Consider the following 26,680-nt stretch of genomic DNA (forward strand, 5'->3'; position numbering starts at 1 on the left):
CTTTGCACGGAGTTGCGCGCGCGCGCATATATATAATTTTATATTTGTATTTGAACAAATTTTTTATTAAAAAAATTAAGTTTATTAATTTTGATATTAGTTATGAATTAATTTCTTAATTTAAGTTTGTTAAAGTATAGTAATTCTTGAATTTTTTTTATCAAAATTAGTTTTTATTACTTTTAATAGTAATTTTAATTTCATTTTTGAATTATAACTTTTATAAAAAATAATAATATTTTTATTAGTACTTTTAAATTCATTTTGAAATATAATTTAAAACATATAAATTTTCATATTTATGATCGTTGTTGTCTAAATAAGATAATAAATTTATTTATATGAGAGAGTGTGTCGATTAAAATCTATGACTAATTTGTGATGAGTAAATGATTAACAAGGAACACGTGACATACGAGGAATAAATTAGTAAAAGGTGCAAGTGATCTTTTACGTAAATTCTTTGATGTTTAAATTAATATTCGAATGAGTGTGTAGAAAACATAAGATAAATAGAGTTATAGTCCAAATAGGGTTATAAAGATACCGTTGTTAAAAAAAGAATCTCTTATTTATAAGTAAGAAAAAACTCACATGTTAATAGAAAACTACAATTCTTGGCAAACATTTCAACATCTCTTATAGATTTGTAAGCAATGATATGAGAGGTTGTGTAAGTCTCATGAATAGTAGTGGCCAGTTTCTGATATGGTCTCTTACAGGCTTCGAGATAGACTATTGGGTAAGGTCACTTAATTGTCTCTTAGTTTCAGTATAGGTGTCAAAAGGGCCGGCCCGGCCCGGCCCGGTCAGGCCCGAGTCGGCCCACGGGCTTTTTAAACGAGCCGGGCCGGGCCTTTTACTAAAAGGGCCGGGCCGGGCCCGAGCCCTTTTATCATTGATAGGGCCCGGCCCGGCCCACGGCCCCCCTACAAAGGGGCTGGGCCGGGCCGGGCCCTTAGCCCACGGGCCTAACGGGCCGGGCCCGGTGGGCCCGGCCCTTTTTTTTCTTTTTTTTTTAAATATTTTTTTTAAAAATAATACACATAATATATACATATATAAAAATTAATTTGTTTCTTTTTAAAATATTTTCTATCTTAATTCTTAAGTTTTAAATATTATTTCATTAATTTATATTCCTTATAATTTTTTTTGTGAATTGATATGAAAAATAATGTACATATCAAAAGGAGAATGTTTATTTATAATTTAAATATATAAAAAATTTAACTTAAAAATTTTAAATAAATTAATTGATGGTTATTATTTATATATATTGCGAAATTAAATTTTTTAATATCCAATATCAATAATTACTAAATAATAACAAAATTTAAAAAAAAAATGAGTAAGGGCCTTACTGGCCCATAAGGGCCTCATGGGCCCGGCCCATAAGGGCCCAACGGGCCACGGGCCGGGCCGGGCCCTTAAACGGGCCGGGCCGGGCCGGGCCGTGGGCCCAATTTCTTTGGCCCAGCCCGGCCCCCCAATGGGGGCCGGGCCAGGCCCGGCCCGTATGAACAGTAACGGGCCGGGCCAAAGCCCGGCCCGTCACGGGCTGGGCCGGGCGGCCCGCGGGCCGCCCGGCCCTTTTGACACCTCTAAGTTTCAGTCATTTGATCTTGGTCACTCGATTGATGTCTTTCGGGTATCCGATGACTTGAATCTCTTTGAACTATGGGTTATTAGTTGGGCGGTTTTGTTACAATGCTATAAATGAATAAATCAAAATTATATAAAAAAATCAAATCAAATTGATTGAACAAACAAAAAAACTAAAACTAAAAAATCCTAGCAAATATGAAAAATCGAATCAATTGAATAAATCCCTAAAAAATTGAAAAAACTGAACAAACCAAAAAAATAAAAAATTTGAAAGAAAAAAAATTCTGAATTGAACAAATTGGAAAAAAATTGAAAAAATAAAAAAAACAAAAAATAAAAATAAAAATTGTGTTTGGTTCGGTTACTTCAATTTTTTTCAATACATAAATCGAATCAAATTGAAATCATTGAAATTACCAAAATTAATATCTAAACAAAACCGGCTCTTAAATAAAACCAAACTGAATTGACAAAACAACGATCCTATTAAATTGTAGCATCGTACTGTCAAGACATGCCATAGCATTTGGTGAAATATAAATAATGATAAAAGGACGATCCTATTTAAGAGCTTGACCTAACATAATGATGCCGATTGAATTAAATTATTAAAAATTGACATATATTAAGAATAATTAATATTAAAACAAAAACAAATTTATATCAATGAACAATTTAAATTACAAAAACACCGAGTGAAAGTTATTTATTAAGTTCAACAATGGTGACTTTTTGAATATAATATTATCTGATTTATCGATGTGGGTCGATTAACTCTCATAGTGTTACAAACTTAAAATATAAAATTTAATTAAATGTTATAATCTTATATTTTAAGTAAATTTAAAATTAAAATTTGATTTTTAAAAAATAACATATTTTTATAAAATTTAATTATTTTTCAAATTATAAGTTAGTGTGCATAAAATATACTCATAAATTAAATCACAATTTTATATATAAAAATTGATATTTGTGATATTAATTCTCAATTATCAAGCGGTTCAATATAACAGAGTACGATTGATATAATTGAATTTATAAAATTAAGATTAATGTTTTATTTTCCAAAATCCAAACACAAAATATAAAAATAAAATTCACAAAAAGTAATAAAATTAAAAGTTTGTAAAATTCATTACAAATGAAAGTAAGATTTCAGAAAATTCCAAATTTTGCAAAATTTTATATCTCTTATTACGGCGCCAGCCGCCGGTCAGCTAAGCAACGTGCCGCTCCGACAAGAACACTAGAAATCTGCCACGTGCCACGCTTAGCCTCAGAAAATATCAGTTTAGCAGCCTAGAAATTAATATGGGTTTATGGTAGCCCCCTCTCCTTGTTACCTACTTACTTCTCGTCTCCACTTGCTTCTTCCCCTTTCTTCGCTTCGCTTCGCTTCTTGCGTTACTGCTGCTTCCTGAAGTTATCTGTAGCTATCGGAGCTAGGGTTTTCATCTCACTCGCTTCCCATGCCAGAGAGGGGGTTTTTGTCTGGGAACATATAAAGATGAAGATTCAGTGCAACGTTTGCGAGGTAGCGGAGGCGAAGGTGCTGTGCTGTGCGGATGAGGCGGCGCTGTGCTGGGCGTGCGACGAGAAGGTTCACGCCGCCAACAAACTGGCCGGAAAGCACCAGAGGGTTCCTCTTTCTTCTTCGTCCTCGCCCATGCCTAAATGCGACATCTGCCAGGTATATTCGTCGTTGTTCCACGGCTCATCGTTTGATCTGGTAGGGTTAATTTTATAGGAATCCTTAGATGATTGGTGAATGGATTTTGGTTTTTCTGGATTCTAAAGCCCATGAATTGCTTAACTTATTGTGAACACCGCCAGATGAAAAGTTTAGTTCCTTTCACTTTCTTTTATAATTCTGCCAGGTATCAACTCACTTGATTTAGAACTTATAAGTTGTAACCTGACTTCAAAGTCGTCAAGGCCAAAGTGCAGTAGCAGTATGTAAGGGTGCTGTGGTGCAGGCTAGGCTTCTGCACCCAGTTTAAATTCAAGGCTGGTATTGCAAGTGATATGGCCCAAATCGCTGGCAAACTGGCCACACGGTGGTAGTTTTTTTTTCACTTAGTTTCAATAGATTGGTGGTGAGGGTTTAGTTGATGGTATGCCAAGATATTCCTTATGGGCTATAGCTACGTGTTGGTGGGGATTTTGGTGTTCCCAATCTGTTTATTGATACAGGGGCGTTCAGAGATAGACAAATATGCCAACATTTGTAGCAAGTAGCGGCATGTCTTTTGATTCTTAGATGTCTCATTCTGGCTTTGATTTTCATTCTCTTGTTCAAACTAGCAAGTCTTCGTGGATATGGGTTTGGGTCTATGAAGCATGGACATGGACACATGGATATGAGACACAGGACACGACATTTTCAAGGAAGTAGGACATGACACGCTCAAGATACATTAATTAATAAAATATCTTTTTATAACATTAAAGCAAAATAAATTAACGAAAGATTCAAAACTATACTCTATACTCACTAGTATGCATTTATTCACAATCCTGTTGATGTTTTAAGAGTTGGAGAAAAGAAGCGTGAAGGGTATGAAAACTGAATAGTTATGCAATCAAAACATGGAAAAATGAAAGAATCACGCAAGACCAAGTCGTAAAATTAAAGAGTAAAAAAGAAAACCCTTTCTTTTTTGTCTTTGAAGTGTCCTCATAGGGGAGACATGTGTCCAACGCATGTCCCCTCCCGTATCCCTTTAAAAAATTTTAAGAAAGTGTTAGATGCTCACGTGGGCTTGTCCAATACGTGTCGGAGTGTCTGACAGATTAGCAACATTTGTACGGTCACCCCTAGGAAGTATTCGTGCTTTATGGGCTTGGGTTCATTAACAATTCACAAATACAAAAATGAAAAAAAAAAAAAAAAAAGCATTCAATCCTTTTCTCTCTCTTGCATATATAGTATTTTTTCCTTGGTGGATTTTCTCGCATTTAATAAAAGTCTAGAATTTTGGGTTATTAATTGGTGGATACTAGACAACTTGAAGCTTTTGTGAATGATATTCAAGAAAAAGAATATTCTAGAAAAATTCATAGAATTAGAGGAACTCCTCTTGGAAGAAACAATCAAGGAATATTTGGAGACACATCTACAAAGCCTTCACATAGGAATCCACAAAGAAATGCTTCAATTAATCAAGAAATACAATAAGTATTGTGTCCATGTGATTGTACTCTTGATAAATATAATCTATTTCATTATTCTAATAACTGGTTATTCTATTATGGGTAAAGAAAAACTTGCTATTCTTAAATCTCGGGTTCAAGAATTCCTATGTAACTTAAGCGATACAATAAAAGCTTTCTCAAATTCTTTTATTAATTGATTGATAGAAACTCACTCTTTTGATTGAATTTAGTACTAGAACAGTGGAAAATCCAGTGTTTACAAGGATTACAGCACTTGCTAGAACGTGTATATGCTAAAACAACAAATCGGCCTATTCGAGAGGGCCTTCTCTCTCCCACAACTGTTGTCCAGAATTTTCCTCCCCTCTCTCTCTCCTTTCTCCTCCCCTTTTATACCTTCTCTTCATTCTGTTGCAGCCACGTGAATGAATATTCTTCGCCTAACCGACTTTGGACCCTTTTGCCCCCGAGTCAATTTCCTTGGCTGCCCCTGATTTCCCCCCCCCTCCCCTTATGCCTTTGATAGATATGAATAACGGGGGTCCTAACATTGATCTATGCATTGGATTCCATTCACCTCGTGGTTGGTAAGTAATGATTAGCTTTGTCTACAAAGATTTTGGATTTTTTCATAATGGTCAAATTATATCGAGTCTTTGTTTCCACTTTCCAGTCATTCTAGACACAATTTTAAAATATTGGATTTTTAATTATTCAAATCATGTATCTCCATCACTTGTAGTGATTTATCATTCAATCAATGATTGACAATGATCCATTGGTATTAATCTAATCATAATTTTTGTTATTTTGTAGTTGTACCTAAGAAAAGGATTTCATATTGCACTTCCTCTTTCTATTTCTACATCTCCTGGGGATACATCCTATATTCTTCCAGAAAAAAATCCCCAATAAATAGCAAAATCGTGGATAGGGAACTATACTAGATACCAACCCAATTTATGCAGAAATTTTTTACACCTGATATATATCATATCCTGGACATCCATTTCAAACACATGTTCCATTCTTGCACATCTAGGTTATGAAAATCTGTGAGAAGCTACTGGGCGTATTGTATGCACCAATATTTAGCTAGTAAGCCTGTGGATAGTGTGGTTCCCCTAGCTTTACTTCCTGATACTGTGTTTGAAGTTGATCAATTCCTTATGAGTAGCAATTGAAACAAGCTCTTGCTAATAGTAAAAGGGGACTTCGAATGTAGGGTTGTTCTTATTTTACTTGTGGGCTTTGAATTAGCCCCTCCCAATCGTATTCCTCCCAAGATGAAAGAAAAGATGGACAATCTGACTTTTCTGATCTGTTGCCCCAATAAAAAAATATTATTGTGATAGGCTTTGTTCTTGGGTAGAAATATAGTGAAATCACCTTTCCTATTCCTTCCCCAGAGCCTGCTACTAAGAAAGATGTTCAATTCTTAACACTGTTTGTGTTTTTTTTTTTTTTTGGTGGGGGGGGGGGGGTGTTTTACAAATCATGCATTTCAATGCTATGGTAAGGCACAACTGTTTTGTATTACATTTACAGATCAGAAAAGGAGAAAAATGGCAGGAAAGTTATGAGAGTCATACTAAATTGCAAGTAAGAACAAGAGAAATAATAAGCAGACATTATGAATATGTTTGTTGCTCTTTAGTTGAAGTGGCATTGCTGCTGTTTGAGGTATGGATGTGCACTAATCTAATCAATCAAGAAATACACCTTCCTAATTTCTTTATCTCATTTTAGAAAAAGAAATTTGATCCTTACAGGGCGAGTAACCAACCAAGAGGGTAAGGCTGCATACGAGAATGACTCCCCTGGAAAGTGGAAAGCCTCATGCATGGGGAATTCCATTAATTAATTTGAGCAATTTGACCAAGCATCACAGACTTCTTTTTTCTGCCTAATAGAAAGTTAAATTTACAACGGAGAATGAATTTCCCTTTATTTGTTTTAAGAAATACTAATGAACTGCCTTCTATACAGGAAACGGTTGGCTATTTCTTCTGTCTTCAGGACCGAGCTTTACTCTGCCGGAAATGTGATGTTGCCATACATACAGCAAATACCCATGTCTCAGCTCATCAGAGATTTCTACTTACAGGAGTAAATGTAGGGCTCGAATCTGCTGAACCTGGTGCATCTAGTTCCTCGGGGAAGTCACTGTCTGGTGAGAAAATCTTAGAAACAGAATCTTATTCTCTTTCTAGAATTGGTACCCGTACCCCAATGCCGTTGGCTGGTCAACATGACAAAGTATTACCTGTCCAAGTTGGTGGACTTGGGAATGTTGCACCATCCAAATTCCAATTTTCTGGAGGATCTGCTACTATTCCGCCATGGCAGTTTGATGATTATCTTGGACTAACTGGGTTCAATGAGAACTATGGCTACATGGATAAAGGCTCATCCAAGGTATAGTTTTAGGTGTATACTATATTCATCTTGTTCATTTTTAGGTACTTCCTTAGCATCCAAAGAGTAATCATATTGGCTCCCGAAAGAATTTCTGAGGTAGATAGCATCTGCTCTTGGCACTTGCACACTGATGGTGGAGAATAGTAAATTATATACCATTTCATGGATATGTATGTAGTTGTACAAATAGGTAACCATGTACACTTCAGAGAGATTAAGGGCTGACTTTGGAGATGAGAAACCTAGATACTGCTACAATTGCATGGAGGATATTTCAAATTGTCATGGGCTCGTATTATTAATTTGTGGATTCTAAAATCTTGTGCTCATGAGGCAAATCTTTTGGCTGCCATGCTAACAGGGGGATTATAGTTGAATTGTCATTGCTTGTTTGTGGTCCTAATTCAGGCTGTCTTTGAGCCTTGTGATACCAAGTTGGACAGCTGTGTTTTGATCATACAATGATCTTTTGCAGTATACTTTGTTCTGGCCATTTAGCCAATTAGAGCTGACTGTGATTTGGATGCTCTTGTTTAGACCTTGCTACCAACTTTTGAATTGAGTGATTCTCTGATTGAAAAATAAATGACATGTTTTTCCTGAAGTGTTTTTTTTTTCTTCCCTTTTTAATCTTCTTTTCTTGAATTTGTTGAGTATTTGATATGGCTTTAGACATGTAGGCAGTGGGTTTGTAGCATTTCTTTAGTACTGTTCTTATACTTATGAAATGGCATCTTTGCTAGAGTAACTTTTGGAATCAAGTTTTTATAAATTTAGCATATTTGGCTTTTTTAATTCTTTTATGCATGGAGGTTTAGAATTCATGCAGCTGGCCCAGCTTGTGGGATTAGGGCATGTGATTGTCGTTGCGGTGGCTTATTTAATGATTTTTTCTGTGATTTCAAGCGAGCTCCTGTTGCCATCCTTGAGAAGCATCCAGTAGGCTTTTGGCATGGATTTATTTCATTTCTGAGGAAGTCTATTTCTCTTGCAATGCAGATACTTTATGGATTAGCTGGAGAATTAGCTAAAAACCTAAAAAGTAACAAGACAAAGAAGCCAGGGCCATCGTTTTGGTGCTTATGTTATCCCTTTTAGTGGTTATGCCAATTATATTTGTTTTAAATACTTCATCTGGTATTACAACATATACTTTTCTTTCTCGCATTTATCGGATTTTAGATTTCTTTCCACAAGCCATAAATGGCAAGTTGCTTGCACTATATTGTCAATGGAGCGATCAAAAGCACCCACAGTTCATTCTAAGGTCACCTACTTTGTTAAGTTGGACTCAGCCATCCTTGAAATTCGAGATGTTTGGGTAATTCTAATGCTTGCTTGATATTATAAGTAGTGAATATAATGTTTCTTGTTATTTCTTTAGGCTAACTTTAGGTTCTGTTCCGCTATAGTTTGAGAAATCAACTGCCCTCGAGTTTTAGATTTAAACTTTATGCTATGGGTTTCTATTGACTTCCAGGTATACAGCCATAGCAAAGGCACTGCCTAACACTCTTTCTCTGTAATTAATTTTACCAGGCTGATAGTGGTAAGCTCGGGGAGTCTGACTGCTCCCCTATTTTAAGAGCTGGAGAGGAAGAACTGGAAGACGGAGAGTACTTGGGTCAGGTGCCTGATGCATCCTGGCTAGTTCCACAGGTCCCTTCCCCTCCTACAACCTCGGGGCTTCACTGGCCAAATCGTAACCTTTCTGATGCTCCAGTCTTTGTGCCTGACATTTGCTACTCACCCTTGCAAAACCCTGGTCATTATCAGCCAGGTGGCAATAGTTCAAAACGGCGAAGGGGATTCTAATCCACTTCCCTGAAGCTCAGTCCAGATTACTAGTCAATGGTTGTAGCTGATCCTTAGTGCATAACATTTACTATTTTTTCAACTCTCCCATAGATGAAGTAAATTGAGCTGATATATGTGGTTTTAGCAGTCTTTCTCATCTTTTGAGTGTTTCTTTCCACTCTTCTTGTGTAGGGCTGTAACATTATTGCAGAATCCTTTCGGTTGTTTCTAAGGGACAGTGAGCTTGTGGCATACTGCAGAACAATGTGGGACCAACCACATATTACTGCAAAATACTTGAACAAGTTGATGAGGAATACATTCCTACATAAAAAAGACACAGAAAGTGATGCTGTGAGCTGGTTGCTTAGTGGGTTCTTAATACAAATATCCCTTGTTTAAGAAGTTTCTAATCATCCAGGATTGAGCGTGTTTGCTTGTTACCATGAAGTTCTTTTGTTGCTAATGGTCTTTCTAGAGTGGTCAAATGTCCTCGTGGAATTGGCACCACAGATCTTGTGTGGGAATTGGATTGTTTTCTGTTATGGTTATTATGGTTGAGACTTTTGAATTCCAGTTCGAATAACCCAAATCCAAATATGATAGAAGTACAGTTTTTATACTCTGATTCAAAGTCACTAAACTTTAAGATTTTTTTTTTTACTTTTCTTTTCTCTATTAATTGAACCCAATATCGATCATTGTTCATGTAATGAACTTTTATATCTTTATTTTGGACGTAACCACAATATCAAACTATATTAAACTTGTGTAATCTCAAATATATTTTAATGAACTCACATAAAACCTCTATTATATTATGAGATGAAGAGTGACAACTATTCATTTCTCTCGTTTATCAGTTTATGATGGGACAAGTCAAGCCTTCGTAACTTTTTGGATATGCTGGGGGGCTTAAAAACAACATATTTGATCGAGTAAATGAAAGTTGTACCCTTGAAGAAATCAACATATTCCAGTCAAGTCCCCGATTTCTCTGCCCTAATTTCCTTTGAGAATCTCTCACTGCTCAACAGTTTCTCTTCCCCGTCTCTTGCGTGCGGCTGCCTGCCAGCATTTTGGCTCGCATTTCTGGCGTGCTGCATGGCTCTCACGTGACGTGCTGTCGCGTCGCTGCTCCATTGCCCGAAATCACTCCTAGGTTTCTGTTCTTCTATTTCTTCCGTATCTCTTCACAAATTATCAATTTCAAAAATTATAAACACGTAAAAATTAAAAATATTTCTAATTTTTAAAGTGTTTATGATTTTTAAAAAGTAATTAATAAATTAAAAATATATTATTAATTATGAAAATGCTAAAATTAAAAAAAAAATTATTTCTTGAATTGTGAGTTTATAGAGGTGGTGTGACTGTTCGGATTTTGGGTTAAAAATTAACTGAATTTATAAAAAAAGTGAGAACGCTTCGTTCTCTAGGTTAAAAATTGACTATATTATAGAAATCTCCCTATTCTAATATTATTGAATCTTTTAAGTTTGAGAGTTTAAAAGCTATATTTAAATTAGATTATTAAAGTTAAGTGCAAGTAAATCCTTGAAGGTAGCTTAGTTGGTCAGATATCACAAGAATATGGGTTTGATTTTGCTTAAGTGGGATTGTGCATTAACTGTATCTATCCGAAAGGTCAGGCTCCAATCTTCCATTCACAAGGAAACTATTTGTTCAATCAAGTTGGGAAGAAAGCGGATCGTGGGTTTATAAAGAAGGTGGAACACTTTGGGGTCTAGACCAAAAATTAACTAGCTTCGGATTCTGGGTCAAAAACTAACTGAGTGTATAGAAAAGATGTGGTACTTCAAGTTCTAGACCAAAAATTGATTGTGTCATATGAACCTCTCAACTCTAATATTATCGAATCTTTTAAGTTAGAGAGCTTAAAAGCTAGATTTGAAAGGTGTGCCAAACAGGCCCACATGTATATGCAGCTTCCACAAATGGGCGGGTATATACAGATATCTTGATCTGGTGGTCGAAGAAGAGGCCCAACCCAAGGAAAGCTTCAGTTTGCTTTCCGTTGGGGGGCTACAATTTTCCCGCCTGATATTTTAATGCTACTGGGTAAAGTGCATTCCTTCCTTCTCACGGTTCCATTCTTTCAAACTTCACAATGGATTAGGTATTGAAGCTCATGATTGGAACTGTTTCCTTTTGCCCTTCAAATTAAAGATTTAAGAAAGCAAAGAACTCTGTTATTCAAGAATCTGACATTAAAACTAAGACAACTTTTTATTTATTTATTGACTCATTCATATATTGGTCCGACATATGACAAAACATTGTTCATATATCATATGATAATGCTAACACGACTCTGTTAATTAACTTATTCGACAATAAGACTAACACGATTCTGTTATTAACTGACTCATATAGTTGTCTAGCAAATGAGACAAACGGTATTCATTTATCATCATCATCATCTTCTGCTTCATGACCGCTACCAGAGCTGGTTCCTCCTTTGGCTTCCTTGCCAATGTGCTTCCAGAGTTTCTTGTATGTCTTGATTGTTGATCCGAGGATAGAAACAGATTTGTTCCTGTCCTGTTCCTGAGCCCCCGCCATCTGTTCCATGTTCATCACGTCCCTTATGGGCCTACTCAGCTCTCTGCTGGCAAACCCAGAATCACTTCCATCGTTACCTTGGCCAGCATTAAGTCCAGACCTCCTGCCACCAGTGTCACCAGTGTACACTTTAGCCACGATCAATTCGCTAATGCACCCCCCCATTCTTTCACCCAGGACGTTAACAACCTGTTTTGTTGAGACGTTCCATATCCAAATGCTGCTCCCATTTTCTGAAGCAGTGGCCAAAAATTGACCCCCATTCATCATTGATAAGGCAATCACTGCTCCATCATGCTGCTTTCCCCATGGCGATGGGACTAACACCTGTTTTTGTCTTGCCGGGTTTCTCCTTCCTAACCTAAGTGTTCCACTGTACACGAAACCATCCGATCCTGCGGCATAAAACTCAGAATCGGATGGATCCATTTCCACCCCCCAAACTGTACATGGGAATGCTACTGTATACAGGGGGGTGTCATGCATGAGGCTCCAAAACTTACATGTGTAATCCAGGGAGCATGAGACCAAGGCGCAGTTTGAAGCTCGAATCCCTGAAGTGATGGAAGTCACAGTAGAGTCATGCCCCGCGAAGTAGCGCAACGGAAATTGGCTGCCACGTGAGGGATTTAGAACACGAGAAACTGCATAAACTGCAATTGTTCCATCATCACTGCCTGAGAACAGAAGAGTGCCATCATTGCTGACTGCAAGGCAAGATACATGTTTGGAGTGAGCAGGAAATGTTTGGACTAGGTGACCTGCAGGGAGTGACACGGCATGGATATGGCCTGAAATGCCACCAGCCAAAATATGTGCACCATCAAGAGTTACAGCAAGTGGACCAACAGGTTCAGTGAGAGGGATCTGGTTGGCAACAGTTGAAGACCACCAGTTATAGAGGTAAATGGAGCCTGCACCAGTGTCTGGGGAAACATGAGAGGCAGCAACCAGATCGGTTCCTGCAATCACAAGGCCTTTCCTAGGTGACCGGCAACCAGTGAAGTGTGCTATGCTGACACCTAAATAAGCATCATAGGCAATTATAGTGCCGTCTGGAGAGCTAGCAAGGACAACTTCCTGCAAAGCCGATGCCATTTTGAGGAAGGAGAAAGGGCATGTAACATTGAATGACCCAGAAAGGTATGAAATCTCAAATATATAGGCGTTGGAAACAACGTGTTTCTTCACCAGATTTGGTTTCTTTCCTGAGCTCAACTATTACTTTTTTTGTTGACTAGGCAATAGGATGCTGTGGATGCCATATATAACTTGTTTCACATGAACCTCACATGAATCCATGCATGGCAAGTGCAGGCACTGCAGTGTTGCTACTCACGATTAGTGTAAGTATTGTAACGGAGCTTCAGGAATATACATTAATTTTTATTCCTCAAAACCTCTCATTTATTTTGACATTAAATGCTAATATTCTGTCGTAATTAATCCGCTGTTGAATACAGACCAGGCCTCTCTTTGTGTTAAATCCAAGATGTGCATGTATACATTGTTGTAATGATCAACCACACTTTATTCTAACTAAGTTAGGGTCAGTGCCGTAACATTCATGATATTGATTAACGTCTAAAAGTTATATGGACAATATACAAATTCTTACAAAAGAACAATTGTGGTGAATTTTTATACCGATGTCCTTCTCTCCTCACAGAACCCTCTAGTTAGGAAATTATGATAATCATAATTTGATTATCTTCAACCAATTGAAACACTGCTTGATCATGTCTTGATTTCCCCAAATATTTCCACATTATGTCTTTGAATTGTAAGTTAATTCTTCCTTTACTGTATGTATTATCAATGATTCAATTGTCATGCAACATTTGTCTGAGGTGCCTCGTGTATTCTGCATTACTTATGAATTTAGGTTTGATTTGTACAGACCCAACATTCTTTTGCATAAGGAGTTAATGCGTGACCCATATCTGACATTCAGGTTTCCCTCCAGAATTTCTTCAAGGAATGTGAGATCCATGTGGATTGGATTCGGGGGTTCAAGCAAAGGAATGAAGTTTGCTTGTACAGAAAGGGAACTGGTTCAGTAGACTCTTTTTGTTGCTCATGAAATGCAGGCCGCTTTGTGCCAAAGAACGTGCCCCTCTGCTATTCTCTTGTCCTATTTGAATTGTGGGTGTCTTCCTTGTGAATGGAAGAATCCAAGTCACATGAATTTTCAAACCATATTGTGAACTTCTTGCTATTTTAAGTGGAGGCCCTGTGATAATACATGCTTGTGTTGAGTGGGTGTTCTTCACGATGTGGAAGATATTCTCTATTGTTGCCAACTAAACAAGCATCAACATTTAGCAAGTCCACCAGAAGACAGCTGGAAGAGACTAAGAGGTGCTTGGCTTACCTTAAATTTTGGTTTTCAAAACTCTATTTTTTCTACTTGGTTAAGTCACTAAGTGAACACCTTAGACTCTAAACCTTAAATCCTAACCTCTTCCAATGGTTAATAAATGGGTACCTTAAGGCTTATGTGCTACCTCAAAACAAGTTACTATCAATCAAGTAAATGCCCAAATTATCCTTACTAAAATAAACTTTTTAGTCAAATAATTGAAAAACTTATTAACAAATAAACTCTAGAGGTTGGAAGCTCCTATGATTTAAACCAAGCTAAACGGGATCTAACATTTTAACTGGACACAACCGAGAAATGCAATTAGCGTACTAACATGCACAAGAAACAATAGAATAAATAGCAATATTAGCTGCCCTTACACTTTAGTGTTGATATTACAATGTCAACAGCTGAGTCTGATGTAGCTACAAGAATTCAGGGACTTTCTCTACATATATAAATGCAATTGAATTAATAGACATGACGAGCACAGAAGGCAACAATCTTGTATTTGTGTTTCCAGAAAGAGATTTTGGCTGTTGTCCTTCTCTGTTCCAATCACAATATTCACAGATTCTGTACGCACAGATGACCTTGAACCATGGCCTTCACCTAGGGAGATGCTTGGAATAGGCGAGTCGATAAAGCACAGTCACATTACAGAATGATATAGGCACCATCTTCTTGTTGAGCTCTATGCATACCAGTTTTGGAGTACAATTTGCTGCATTAGGACTGCCAAAATACTACCCATGGAAATATTGATGACATTAACAGCATCATTGTTCAGCTGCAAAATCAAACCAGCAAAAGAGTAGAGTTTGAGATGATGTAGGTGGCACTTAATTAAAATCCAACTCAAAAAAGCAGGTTGAACTGTTTACAATATTTGTTATCTTGACAGATTAGGCCAATTATATATGTGACTTAAAATTCTCTATAAACAGCAGCTACAGGTGACTTGAACTCAGTACACCTTAAGTAATGGGAGCCAAATAAAACGAACGGGTTGTTTGGCAGAATTTTCAATTTTTAGTGTTCAGTTTATGTTTTTTTTAGAAAAATGAAAACTTAAGGCCCCGTTCAGTTTCAGAAAGCATTTTTTAGTTTTCAACTCCAATTTTACAACTAAAAATTTCCTAACATTTTATATTTCAAAAAGTCATAGCAATCATTTTTTGAAAATCTAGGAAATATCAAAAAGGATGTTTCCTAATTCATAGTATAAAGTTGAAAAATTAGAAAATTGAGTTTTCTATTTTCTAATGGAAGATTCATTCAATAGAAAATTTGAGTTGGAAAATAGAAAACATTTTCTACAAGTAAATATGCTCTAACATGTTCGATAACTTTGTATTTTATTTAATTTTTATTTTCTATCCTACTCCAAACCTTGCCAACGATTGGGGGAGACGTCGAAGGTTGTCAGTGACTCCTCCAACCTTCTCTAATTCCTAGAGAACATGTAGGAGTCAAGCAACTCTTGTATCTTCTTTGAGAGGTGCATGCCCCCTGAATGTTCTCTAGGAGTTGGCCACAGTGTGACCGCACTCTAGAGGAGTTTGTTGGCTACCTTCTGGTGACTCAAAAGTCATTGATAGTGAAGAGTAGGGGAAGAAATGAAAATGAAATGAAAATTGTGAAAACATCTTTTTTTGAGTTTTAAAAATGAAAACAAGGAACCAAACGCCATTTTTAGTTTTCATTGTCAAAATAGTGATAACGAAAACTAAAAACTAAAAATGGAAAGCCTACCAAGCATAATTGCAAAACTTCAGAACCTTGAGGTCAATAATAGAGTTTTCTGTCTGCCATTGGGCAACCAACCAGGTCCAACCAAGCTAAACCTAAAAGAAATTAAATGGTAAAATTCAACAATAATTGTATTGATCACCTACCCAGTGGAATCCTTCTTTCTCCTGGAGGGCAGCACCTATTAAACTTTCACCGAGATTAGCAATCTGGGAAGCCACAACACAAATCACAGCCTCTGGCACATTAATCTGTTTTCCAATTATTTTGCCATGAAAAAGGAAAATAACATTTTTGGTTAGAATAGCTCATGAAGACAAAAAGTCCCTCTTCAAAGATGCTAATAATACAAAGATTTAAAAACTGTATTCTTGTAGAGAAAAGAACAGGTAAATGCAACATGTAATGTATCTAACATCTCAATCAACTCTGTCAAGACCATTAGCTAAATGATAGTATCAATTCTCATATGTTTCTACCTTGATCCATTATTTTTGGCATTCCTCTGGTTTGGAACTCACATCATATGTCCTTCCAAATGTTGCTCCTGCTCCTGGTTGTAGAAGGTCTGACCATATTTTGTCAAAGGAATGGTTCTTTTGGGCCCCGCGCGCGCGGGGGGGGTGGGGTTGGTGTAGACGAGATTGGAAAAACAGGGACGGAGAATAGCAAAGGGGGAGGGAAGGAAGAAGGTAAAGAGGAAGAGAGTAAAGCAATTCCAAGTTTCAATTTTAAAAGTTTTAGTTGTCTTAAAAATCTATATGCATTTTACATGAACAAAGCTACTTATAGGCACCATATATATAACGTTGTTGCTTCACGTTATCTTGACCGCATCATTCTCTTTTTTCTGGAGAAAACTCAACTTTGGTATATCTGTTTCTTTTATCACGAAGCTTGCACAGCCTTCACAATTTTTGAAACAAATGGTGGGCACAAAGATATGTTTATGCTGTTGTCACACACCATATAACAAAGATAGAGCAGGATGAAAAAGATAATATTGGTTAAAAAAAAAAGAAAATAATAAGAGAGAAGAAAGAAAGGAAATAGGATAGGAAGAAAACGCAATGAGAAAAACCAAGAGGCAGAGTGATTGAAGATTAAAGATTGTAGAGAAGGTAATCATAGATGGTAGGGAGAGGAGAAAGTGCTTTCCAAGTTCTAAATAAAGGGCGTCCCTAGTGCATAAGGCTCCCTACTTTACAAGGGTCATAGAAGTTGTTTTTGTAATGCAGCCTTATCCTTGTCTTGAAAAAAGGTTGTTTCAACAACTTGAATCTGTGACCTCCTAGTCACAAAAGAGCAACCTTATTGTAGCTACCAGGGCTCACCCTTGCTTTCTAAGTTCCAAATGTTCTTTATTCATCTTTAAAAACTTAATCTTGTCTTATATCAATAGAATGTTTTTGTAGGCTTTCGTTAGATTCCTGGATGCATAACCCAGTCCCACTAAAATTCTATAGAGGACCCCTAACAAAACCAATCAATTAAATATTTGTCATGGTCTTAGTTATCCAACACAGCATTGATAGTATCATGAGAGAAGTAAAGAGATCTTGGAAAATGTTTATTAATGCAAATGGAGAAAAATAATTAAAGAATGGGAAGAAAATGAGGACAAACAGTTAAGCTTAAAATTATGAGGAAAAGTACCCCCAAAAAAAGATTTGAATACATTATACCTCACCCATTAGACAACCAACAGAAGAAAGAAGAATTGATGCCAAAAGACCAGCAATGGTTCCTTCAATGCTCACAGCTCCTTCTGTTCCCCTTGGAACTATCTTGAGCGTCGTGATTAGATACCTATATTAGATGCCCCAGCTTTAAAACATACACATAACCTGTGTTTACCTTATTAAATATTTATAAGAGTTCATCATTGCTTGGATGTTGTAATGGAATTGAAAAAGAAAACTTGAAATCTTAAAGCACAGCATTCAAATAATATTTTGTCCTGGAAAAGCACATTATGTTTTACCAAAGGAATTCATATATAACCACAACACTATCAGGAGAATGCAACTATACTAAAGGCAATTTCTACTCACTTCTGGTGTAAATACCATACTTCAGGATTGATTGCTGTTTGTTGCCCATCTTAAGTTGCCACACATGCCCTCTTAGAGAAGCCCATTTAATGACTCTTAAAACTTTAATTTGATCTAATAAAGACACTATTGAGATTCAAAGTGGGTACAACCACAGTGAACACTTGCAAGGAAACAGCAACAAAAAAGTTTTAGATACTAGCTTTAGAGTTAGACAGCATGGTCATTCCCAATGCGAAAACAGGCAAAAAGAAAAAAATTAGAAGACATGCTTGAGTTTGTGGAACAAGAAGTTTAGCCTTAACAACAATAAACAATCTATTTTGCTCCAAATACTCCATAAAGTTCAAAAGGATTCACCATCCAAAATGGACAACAAATATTTTTGAGCAAACACCATTGGCATTTCTCAATAGCCAAGAAAACAAATACCACCATAAGCCTCTTCCCAAAATGCAGAGAGTAGATTGCCAATGCAGGTTTAGGTCAAGAAATGCAAAGTTATGTATGCATGAACACTAAATAAACATTACAACTTATTTATACTTCATAGATAAATAAATATTTTTTTATTAAAAATAGAAACAAAAACTTCTTTTTCTATTGTCATACATGAAATGGAAAAAGTAAACAATATCTACTTTGAAAAATCACACAAGTAAATTAGAAAAACACCTACAAAATTGATTAACTAGCACTAACCATGCAAATTTGAAATGGTCAAGATAACTAAATGAAGCTTCATAACAGATGGGGCATATTCGCTGTTACATTTGTCTGATGTGTAAGTTTAGTGATTGAGAAAAACATGTCATTGGTCATTTAAGGCTGTCATGTGAGAAGATGACCCATAGACGCTTTTATGAGAGAGTAGATGAAATGGAAGAAATTCTTAGCAAAAGAGATTAATGGACGATGTTGACAACATCCTCTAAAGACATATAAGAGGTGTTCTCAAACTGGTTTTAAGGTCCAAGAATTGATTTGGGATATTTTGGAAAAGGTACCCTCCTAGGAGTGTAGGCTTAGTTTTGATGTTTTATGCATCAAGGGTATTTTTGTCATTCTACATACTATCCAGAACATGACTTTATCTCTATTTGTGTTTAGGTTCTATTCATGGTCTTTTCCTAGTCTCATTATTAGCAGTTTCAGTTTTTATTTAGTTTCCCTAATGATAAAAGGATTTTCCTAATCCTAATAGGAATAGCATGACAAAAGCACCATAAATACCATTGTAATCTCTCTTTTTCAGTGGTGAATGGAACAATTAACCACAGTTTTTCTAAGCATGCTATCGGCTATCCTTTCCTAGAATTGTGATGCAATTCTAACCCAGTTAGAAACTCTCTCTCTCTCTCCTCCCCCCCCCCCCCCCCCCCTCCCTTCAATTTCATATTATCATTCTTGTAATCCTGCTTCTAGATTTGTTTTCAACCTTATTTTGCCTCTAAATTCCCACCAACCCATTGCATATCTAAACCCTAGCCCTTTCAACAATTTTCTCTAGCCTTCTAACCATAAATAAGCCTCCAATCAGTAGTTATTCTCATAATACCAGATATGTCCTACACCAAAGATAGAGGGAGATTAAAAAGAAGACTGTGATGGAAACAATCTTATACCTACTATGGTTATAATGGCTTCACAAAAGATATGGCCGTGGATAGAGATGTTTGGCGAGTTAGAATTCATATAGCTGACCCAAGCTAGTGAGATTAAGGGGTTGTCTAGTTGTGGAAAATAGTCTTAGTTTTCCAGAAAATTACTCCATGGGAAATGTAAAATTAGAAATCTTTTTCAAATACAAAAATCTTTTTGACAGAAAATGGAGATTTAGAAAACACGGTATTCCAAAATTAACCTGAATTTGGAAAACTTTCCAAATTTTTTTACTAATTTGGAAAATGCAGTTTTTCACAAAATCTTTCCCAAATCATCTCCATCTCCTTCTCTAACACAAGTTGCAACTGTACAAAAGAAACGTCTCTCTGCTTCTCTCTTTTTTGAACATATGTTCTAATTTTAAGATTGAAAATTAGTTTTTTTGCACTTCTAGTATTAACACGTTTTTCAAATTTTCTATGAAAAATGAAAACTAGAGATTTTATAGAAAATTGGAGATAGAAAACTAGAAAACATTTTCCACAGCTAAATAGCCCCTAACGTTTGATGTGTTGCTTTTTGTTGCTGTAATCATTCAAAGTTAACCAGATCTTTACTAACTAGATTGTTTACTTGGCATACAAATCATTTGTTACTTGAATGAATGACATAGTTAAGAAGTAAAATGGCTTGCTTGGTTATGCTGTTAGTTGGCAAAGAAAATGTTATTGAGTAGGTAATAGTATTTTTCTGTACTTTTTCTATTGTTGGCCAATAACAAAAAATATTGCTTTTTTGTTAAGATAAAACAAGAATTTGAAGCTTTTGTGCAGAGGAGAACTAGAAAATAAACTTATTTTCAGTTTAATCAAAATCACTCGCAAAAGTGTTTTCTACAAAAATGATTTTGGCAACAACAGAAATTTTACTTCAATAACAAACAAGCAATAGGCCATGTGTGAACTCAAAGTCATTTGTAAACCATGCAAATCTCCATAGTGCAAGTAACAAGTGATCTTCCTCCCTATACCAAGCCATTATTAACTAGGTGGGAATTTTTTTACTATCTTTCATAAGGCAACAAGACCAGTAACAAAGAGTAGTTTCTTCACTCTCTTCAACATACCAAAAACCAATAAAAAATTGAAGAAAACATTCAGCAGACTGGGCACGTGTGATGGCCTGATAGATATCACCTAGTGATTGTTACCCACAGCAAATAGTACTCACTTATAACAATGAAGGCCAAAATAACACTGGCCTAGAAAATTTATTAAGCGCAAGCCATACCAACATTAAGGAGAAAGGAGCGATATCCAATGGCCACAAAGGGAATGAGATGCAGCACTTACGTTGTTTTGCCATATGCTTTTCCTATTTCACTAGATACAGTATCGCTGAGTTTAGTACAGAAACTGGCAACAAAGCCAAGCTCCCAAAGATGAGAAAATGCCTTTCCACCAACCCCAAAAATTGAAAGGAAAGCACAAACACAGCCAGCTGCACTGGAACCAATCACACTTCCTGGTCCTCTCCTTCCCTTCTTCTTCTCAGCAACCCCTTGAGCCTCCTTTTGTGCCATTTTAACCTTTGTGACAGCTGTGCCCTTGCAGATCCCAAATAACTATTTATGACAATGAAGCATCTAAATGTAACTTAAAAATGTGATCACTAATATCTCAAATTCCATAGATTACTCCACAAATATCGACTTTCTATCATGCAAAGGATCACTCCTTTCTTTGCTTCCTTTCTAACAGCGAAAAACCGTAGCATAACTTTAAAAAAAAAAAAAATTAAACAGAAAGAAAAGCAAGGCCCATAATCAAGCTTAGTGATAGGATGACTATGATTCTCACATGAATTCTTCGTGACAAAATCATTAAAGATCAAAACTCCGAACCAAAACTCAAATTAATGCAGCATGGAACGGTCAATGAGACTTAAATATTGGACTCTTAACACCAAAACAGGATTAGAACAAAAAAAAAACGAATACGATTTGATGTGATCTTCAGTGAGATTTGATGTGATCTAGCCTCACTGAAGAGTATAGTTGTCTGGAATCAAACCCTAAATACATTCACATCCAACAGACAAGAAAGCAAATGGGCATGATCTCACAATGACAAAGTAGGTGGCGACGAGGAGAAACCCGGAGGGGCCAAAAGCGCGCCAAGAGAGGTTGCCGAGCAAGAAGGCGGCTGCAATGCCGGAGAGAGAGAGGCCGGCGCGCAGAATCGGAGAACCCACGACGAAGATCACAAGATTGCAGAGCAGAGCCGATTCCCAAGTGGGCGGCGAAGATTGGAACGAATGCATTGCCCTATGCACGAGCCACGGGGAAGTGGGGTTAGCGGATTGAGCTCTGATTGAAGCGGTTGCCATCATGCTGGGAATTCTAGGGTTTATGGGTAAGTGGGGGGTGGATGCTAGGGTAAGAGTCTGGGGGCTGCGAATTGCCGGGGCAAGAGAGTGGCGTGGAGGAGGGGGGTTGAAGATGAGTAGAGGGGAGAAAGATGCCATTTTTATGTTTGGTTTGGGAATCAGGTCTCATTGACTTCCAACGCCGACTAAGAAAGGAAGAAGCATCGTATCATTCCTCCCATTTGTCATTGCATATATATACTATGCAATATATACTATTATTATTATGTTCAAAAAAATAGGCTAAAAGCCCAAAAGTTTATTAGAAGAAAACACCAATTGAAACAAGTCACACTGGTGATAAATTGACTGGTCGAACAAATAATATGTTAATATCAGTTTGATGGATCGTAACATCTTATATAATGATGTGAAATCTTATACTTGTAATTTATATTCTTTGATGTAATCGAAGGCATGAATATCAAAAGTTATATAAGAATAATTATCTCAAGTCAAGGTGAAATGATGGGATGATTAAAAATTTTAAAAAATATTAATTAAGTAATCAAAATTAAATTATTAAAATCAAAAGATAATTGAGTAACTAAGAATTTCACTTTTAAGGTTTTTAAGAGATCTTATCAAGGTAATTTTTTTTTAAATTAAAATCAAATCAAAATTATTTAATCTTAAACCCAACTGAATTTTTTGATTCAATTTGTTAATTTAAACTCCCCACTCCTTTTCCATCCTTAGAGTATATTTTATTCTATTTAATTTCTACCATGAATTGGAAAGTAAAGAAAAAAATGACCAAAACTAGAGTTCTAAATGCCCATAATTCTGCCCCCAAATCTTATATAAAATGCCAAAAAAGCCCCATGAGTTCGTCTCCCTTTCATTTGCAGGCCTTTTATCTTATCCCCATCACTTGGGTGGGAGGACGAAGTGGACTAGGGAGTGAGAAAAGAGAAGAAGATGGCTATGGCTTACGCTTCGTCGTCGATGATGTTGCCCTCCCCTTCGATTAAACCCTGCCCTGCGCCTCTGAAGAACAGGCAATTTCTTGGCTTCCCAGTCACAGTATTTTCCAAGCCCTCCATTCGGACTACTTCTCTCGCCGGTGGGAATCGGGCCTTCCAGATTCGTTGTCAGGACAAGCCCGTTATTCCCTTGGACCAGCGCTGGATGTTCGAGGATTCCGAAGTCAAAGGCCCAGTATTCTCTCTCTCTCTCTCTCTCTCTCTCTCTGTTTTGTGCTTCGTTTGGTTGGTGAGAAAATGAAGGAAGAGGAAGAAAATCTGTTTTTGTAAAGTTTATCTGGGGACATAGGAAACGAATTTTCGACCGGGCCTTCGGTGTGGCTTTTTAGCATCTGCTTCCTCTTATGCTCCGTTTGGTTGCGGAGAAAATGCTGGAAACGACAGGAAATTCATTTGCAGCATTACTTTATTTTTCTTTTTCTTTCTTTGTATTATCATTAAAAGCAGAAATACGTGTTTAACTCTGTATTATGCTATCATTTTCGTATGCTGGCTTTGTTGCTGAGGAAGTCTAGGAAACCAGAACCAATTGAATAATTTGATATTTAGATGCTCCACTACAACATCACCACCAAGAAGAATAATCTGTTTTGAGTCTCGCTTTTTTTGATCTTGTGTGAAGTTTACAAAATTTATTTTCTGTGTTGTTTTATTCTGCATCAAGTGGTATCAAATTGGTATCCAACACTCTTGGTGCATAATTTGGCACTCGGCACCCCTATTGCAAGTTGAAGATGGTTCATTTTTCATTGATCGTATTACTTAACCCACAAAAGGTAAATGATGATGAGAAAATAATTCCTGGGACAACCGCATGTTAGAGTGACAAATTTCATTTCATCGTGTTGGATTGACATCAACTTTGCCCATAAACTCAAACAACTTGTTAGAAGAAAAGAAACTGAAATAGTTTTGTGAGCTCAACTTTGGTACCTTGCTCAATTTTTCATTACCAATGTCATATTGTTAAAATTTTATTGTAGCTGGTTTCTTCCAAGTAAGTTCCTTGTATGAGATTCTGCTACCACAACAATGTTGTACCTATAAAACCTACCTCAAGTGAGCACATGCCGGATGGCCAGGGCTGTTTAGTTTTGGCTTGCTCATCAATCAAACTCGCGAGGATATTACTGGGACTTGGTTTAATCACAAATTTACAGTCTGGAGAATTGTTATCAGTTGGAGGGATTTGAATTGGGGGATGTCCCTTGGGTCTGTCAAGCTATGATAAATTACTTGATAGGTCCTTGAACACATTAACCTTCTAAAAAGAAAATGGTTCTGAGGCAAAGAATGGGGAAGGATGCCAGGAAGAGTGCTTATACCCAGGCCTCAAAGAGGTCAAGTGAGGAGAAAATTGCCATTGCATTGATTGGACATTATACAGTCATACAGGACTTTTTTGGGTGCAACTGCTTTTGTGTTTGTATCTGTTTTAGTAAACTAGAACTGGCCGTGGTGAAATTCAAATGTTGGTTGTTTGTGAAACAATCCTACTGAATTGGTTGTATCAAATTATTTTGGTAATTAAATATTTGTACTTACATATTGAGAAGTCATCATAAATGTCTTCCAATTTGTTATGCCAACCTTTTTATGACATCTTTTGATAACAGTCTTTCTTTGATCTATAATATCAAAGTGATTTATGTTTGCTGGCTTATCATCCTTGATTTTTCCCAGGATATTTGGAATAAGACATGGTATCCTAAAGCTGCAGATCACCCGAACATATCTAAACCATGGTATGTTGTTGATGCTACTGATAAAATTCTCGGAAGGCTAGCATCAACTATAGCTGTTCATATCCGTGGGAAGAATCTTGAAACCTATACACCTAGTGTGGACATGGGGGCTTTTGTCATTGTGGTAAGTATGGTAGATACAAAATTCTGCTTATGCAATTTTTTCCCTCCACAGAGCAGTCTTGAAAGTCTTATAGAGCATGCTTTAAAAGTAGCTTAGCTCCTTATCTGACTGTCTGATCCATAAGAAGTACACTGTAAGGTTTGAAAAGATTTTAACTTTAGCTTAGCGGTAGGAGGGTTCAAAAACATCACCTGGTGATTGCGAGTCCAAGGTTGTGGATTCGATTCCTAGCCTTGGTAATGCTTGGCTTAGGTGGTCTCGCGTTGGTACGGTCGTTGGATATAAGTGGGGGACCAATGACACATTAGGTCCTGCTTGGATATGAGGCTGGCTAGGCACACTCCTGTGGGGTGGGGGGGTGGATGCTATGCAAGTACCTTTGGCTTCCCTGACAAAGTGGCATTGAGTCAGCTTTCTGTCCTTAAACCAGAAAGAGAAAAGGATTTTGACTACACTTTTATAATATTCGTTCCTGTTTAGCTAACTAATTCTGTTAAATATCATAAATTGAGAATCCTCCACATTTATATTAATCATACCTTTTATATCTATTTATTTTCATCAGAATAATTTCAAGTCCTATGGATAATTCTCAAATACTTATTTGACTTCGTAAATTTGTTTGCTTAATTTAGGAAAATAAATCTCATTGCACGAAATCCTGAGACATTGTTTTGTTGTTTGAACTCAAAAAGGTCAATGCAGAAAAAGTTGCAGTATCTGGTAGAAAGAGGACCCAAAAGCTCTATAGGAGGCATTCAGGAAGACCAGGAGGTATGAAAGTCGAAACCTTTGATCAGCTTCAACGGAGAATTCCTGAAAGGATTATTGAGCACGCTGTTCGTGGCATGCTTCCAAAGGGCAGGGTGAGTATTCTGTTTGGATTTTCTTGCTGTGTACAGCAGAATTACCAAATGAAGAAACCTGGAATTAGGCAGCTTAATTTACTAAGTTAATTAAATAGCTGAAGTATCTTAATTGTCTATGCTTCAAGAACAAGAATGTGTAGCAAGTGCTGACACTTTGCATGGTCGTAGTCCAGCCTTCATGGTATCCAAAATCAGAGTGTCTTTATGGTAAAAGTTTTTGCTGACGTATGAAAAAATGACTTTCTTCTGCACCCAAATAGGTGCCAAGCTATAGGAGTCACTGGAAGCTACCTGGTGTTGGTTGAAGACAACAATCCATATAGACGCGAAATGGGTGTTAACCCTTCAGTTGTACCCATAATATTGTTATACTTGAGCACCTGTGATTGTGACTTGAAACAAATGGATAGAGATCTGTAGTTGCTTACCTGAATTTCCTATAACTAGCAAAATAATGCATGTTTTTACTACATAAATTTTTCTGCCTCTTTATTCATCATGCTAACCCCTGTCCTAATTAGCTGCTTCAAAATTTGCTTGTTCTGCAGCTTGGCAGAGCCCTATTCACCCATCTTAAGGTGTACAGTGGCCCAAACCATCCACATGAGGCCCAAAAGCCCGTTGAGCTGCCCATAAAGGACAAGAGGATACAAAAGGTGAAATAGACCGGAAGCAAACCTTAATCAGGAGAACAGCAAGGTTTCTGTATTTTCCCAGGAGGTTCACACCTTATCCATCATTTTGATTTATGGGTTCCCATTTCTTGTTCTTAATCCATGATCAAAAGCCTATTCTTCATTCTTGCTAGTTTATTTTTTTAGAGGCTTTTGCGTGAATAACTGGCTTCTCCTTTATTTTGAGCTCCGATTTAAAATCAAATTGGGAGTTTATCTTGTAGGTTGCAGTTTGTTAATTGATAAATTTTGCTTGCTCAGTCAATCTATTTTGCAGTCATTTGCATTTGGGAAATACTATACCCACAAATAAATTTGACAAATAACAGCCACAGAAACTGACGTTGCACACATAAATTCATAATGGTTCTATTTAAAATTAACAATAGTTCATAGTAATGAGTAGATTTATGGTTAATTTTAGGTAGAACTATTTTGATTTTGTGTAGAACTATTATGAATTTGTGTCATTGTGTGTCACGTCAGTTTCTGAGAGTTGTTTGTCAAA

At 36.7% G+C, this 26,680-nt stretch overlaps 4 protein-coding genes across 6 annotated transcripts; 2 read left to right on the top strand and 2 right to left on the bottom strand.

The window, feature by feature from the left end:
* Positions 1-2,938: 2,938 nt before the first annotated feature.
* On the top strand, positions 2,939-9,607 carry LOC127792337 (B-box zinc finger protein 22). Of its 2 annotated transcripts, XM_052322801.1 has the most exons (4): positions 2,940-3,301; positions 6,757-7,185; positions 8,728-9,042; positions 9,178-9,607. In XM_052322801.1, the coding sequence occupies exons 1-3, from the start codon at positions 3,119-3,121 to the stop codon at positions 9,001-9,003; spliced, it is 888 nt and encodes a 295-aa protein (XP_052178761.1). In that variant the 5' UTR covers positions 2,940-3,118; the 3' UTR covers positions 9,004-9,042; positions 9,178-9,607. The 2 variants fall into 2 exon arrangements, with proteins under 2 accessions (XP_052178762.1, XP_052178761.1); XM_052322802.1 differs by having other exon boundaries at positions 2,939-3,301; positions 8,728-9,607.
* Positions 9,608-11,363: 1,756 nt separating this feature from the next.
* Positions 11,364-22,664, bottom strand: LOC127791732 (protein ROOT INITIATION DEFECTIVE 3-like; the record flags this gene model as incomplete). The annotated part of the gene is made up of 2 exons (XM_052321706.1): positions 11,364-12,647; positions 22,649-22,664. Coding segments are annotated over 2 exons (1,254 nt in total), but the record flags the coding sequence as incomplete, so codon positions are not given.
* Positions 14,258-21,940, bottom strand: LOC127791797 (protein VTE6, chloroplastic). Of its 2 annotated transcripts, none has more exons than XM_052321868.1 (5): positions 21,472-21,940; positions 20,700-20,971; positions 17,374-17,497; positions 15,835-15,939; positions 14,258-14,726 (listed from the first exon to the last, which is right to left on the bottom strand). In XM_052321868.1, the coding sequence occupies exons 1-5, from the start codon at positions 21,871-21,873 to the stop codon at positions 14,631-14,633; spliced, it is 999 nt and encodes a 332-aa protein (XP_052177828.1). In that variant the 5' UTR covers positions 21,874-21,940; the 3' UTR covers positions 14,258-14,630. The 2 variants fall into 2 exon arrangements, with proteins under 2 accessions (XP_052177828.1, XP_052177829.1); XM_052321869.1 differs by having other exon boundaries at positions 20,700-20,953; positions 21,472-21,938.
* On the top strand, positions 22,613-26,395 carry LOC127791798 (50S ribosomal protein L13, chloroplastic). The gene is made up of 4 exons (XM_052321870.1): positions 22,613-22,935; positions 24,444-24,629; positions 25,325-25,495; positions 26,047-26,395. Exons 1-4 carry the CDS (start codon positions 22,696-22,698, stop codon positions 26,161-26,163), a joined length of 714 nt encoding a protein of 237 aa, XP_052177830.1. The 5' UTR covers positions 22,613-22,695; the 3' UTR covers positions 26,164-26,395.
* The last annotated feature ends 285 nt before the right edge of the window (positions 26,396-26,680 follow it).

The sequence above is a fragment of the Diospyros lotus genome, chromosome 15 (genome assembly GCF_014633365.1).
Source record: "Diospyros lotus cultivar Yz01 chromosome 15, ASM1463336v1, whole genome shotgun sequence".
Lineage (NCBI taxonomy): Eukaryota > Viridiplantae > Streptophyta > Magnoliopsida > Ericales > Ebenaceae > Diospyros > Diospyros lotus.

Excerpts from the sequence above, each read along its gene's own strand:
- LOC127792337 (XM_052322802.1), top strand. The coding sequence starts at position 3,119 with ATGAAGATTCAGTGCAACGTTTGCGAGGTAGCGGAGGCGAAGGTGCTG. Across the intron at positions 3,302-6,756 it reads CTAAATGCGACATCTGCCAG|GAAACGGTTGGCTATTTCTT; the intron begins GTATATTCGTCG and ends CCTTCTATACAG. Across the intron at positions 7,186-8,727 it reads TGGATAAAGGCTCATCCAAG|GCTGATAGTGGTAAGCTCGG; the intron begins GTATAGTTTTAG and ends TAATTTTACCAG.
- LOC127791798 (XM_052321870.1), top strand. The coding sequence starts at position 22,696 with ATGGCTATGGCTTACGCTTCGTCGTCGATGATGTTGCCCTCCCCTTCG. Across the intron at positions 24,630-25,324 it reads TGGGGGCTTTTGTCATTGTG|GTCAATGCAGAAAAAGTTGC; the intron begins GTAAGTATGGTA and ends GAACTCAAAAAG. Across the intron at positions 25,496-26,046 it reads GCATGCTTCCAAAGGGCAGG|CTTGGCAGAGCCCTATTCAC; the intron begins GTGAGTATTCTG and ends CTTGTTCTGCAG.
- LOC127791797 (XM_052321868.1), bottom strand. The coding sequence starts at position 21,873 with ATGGCATCTTTCTCCCCTCTACTCATCTTCAACCCCCCTCCTCCACGC. Across the intron at positions 20,972-21,471 it reads TCGCCACCTACTTTGTCATT|TTATTTGGGATCTGCAAGGG; the intron begins GTGAGATCATGC and ends TGTCATAAATAG. Across the intron at positions 14,727-15,834 it reads AGAAAGAAGGATTCCACTGG|CTGAACAATGATGCTGTTAA; the intron begins GTAGGTGATCAA and ends TTGATTTTGCAG.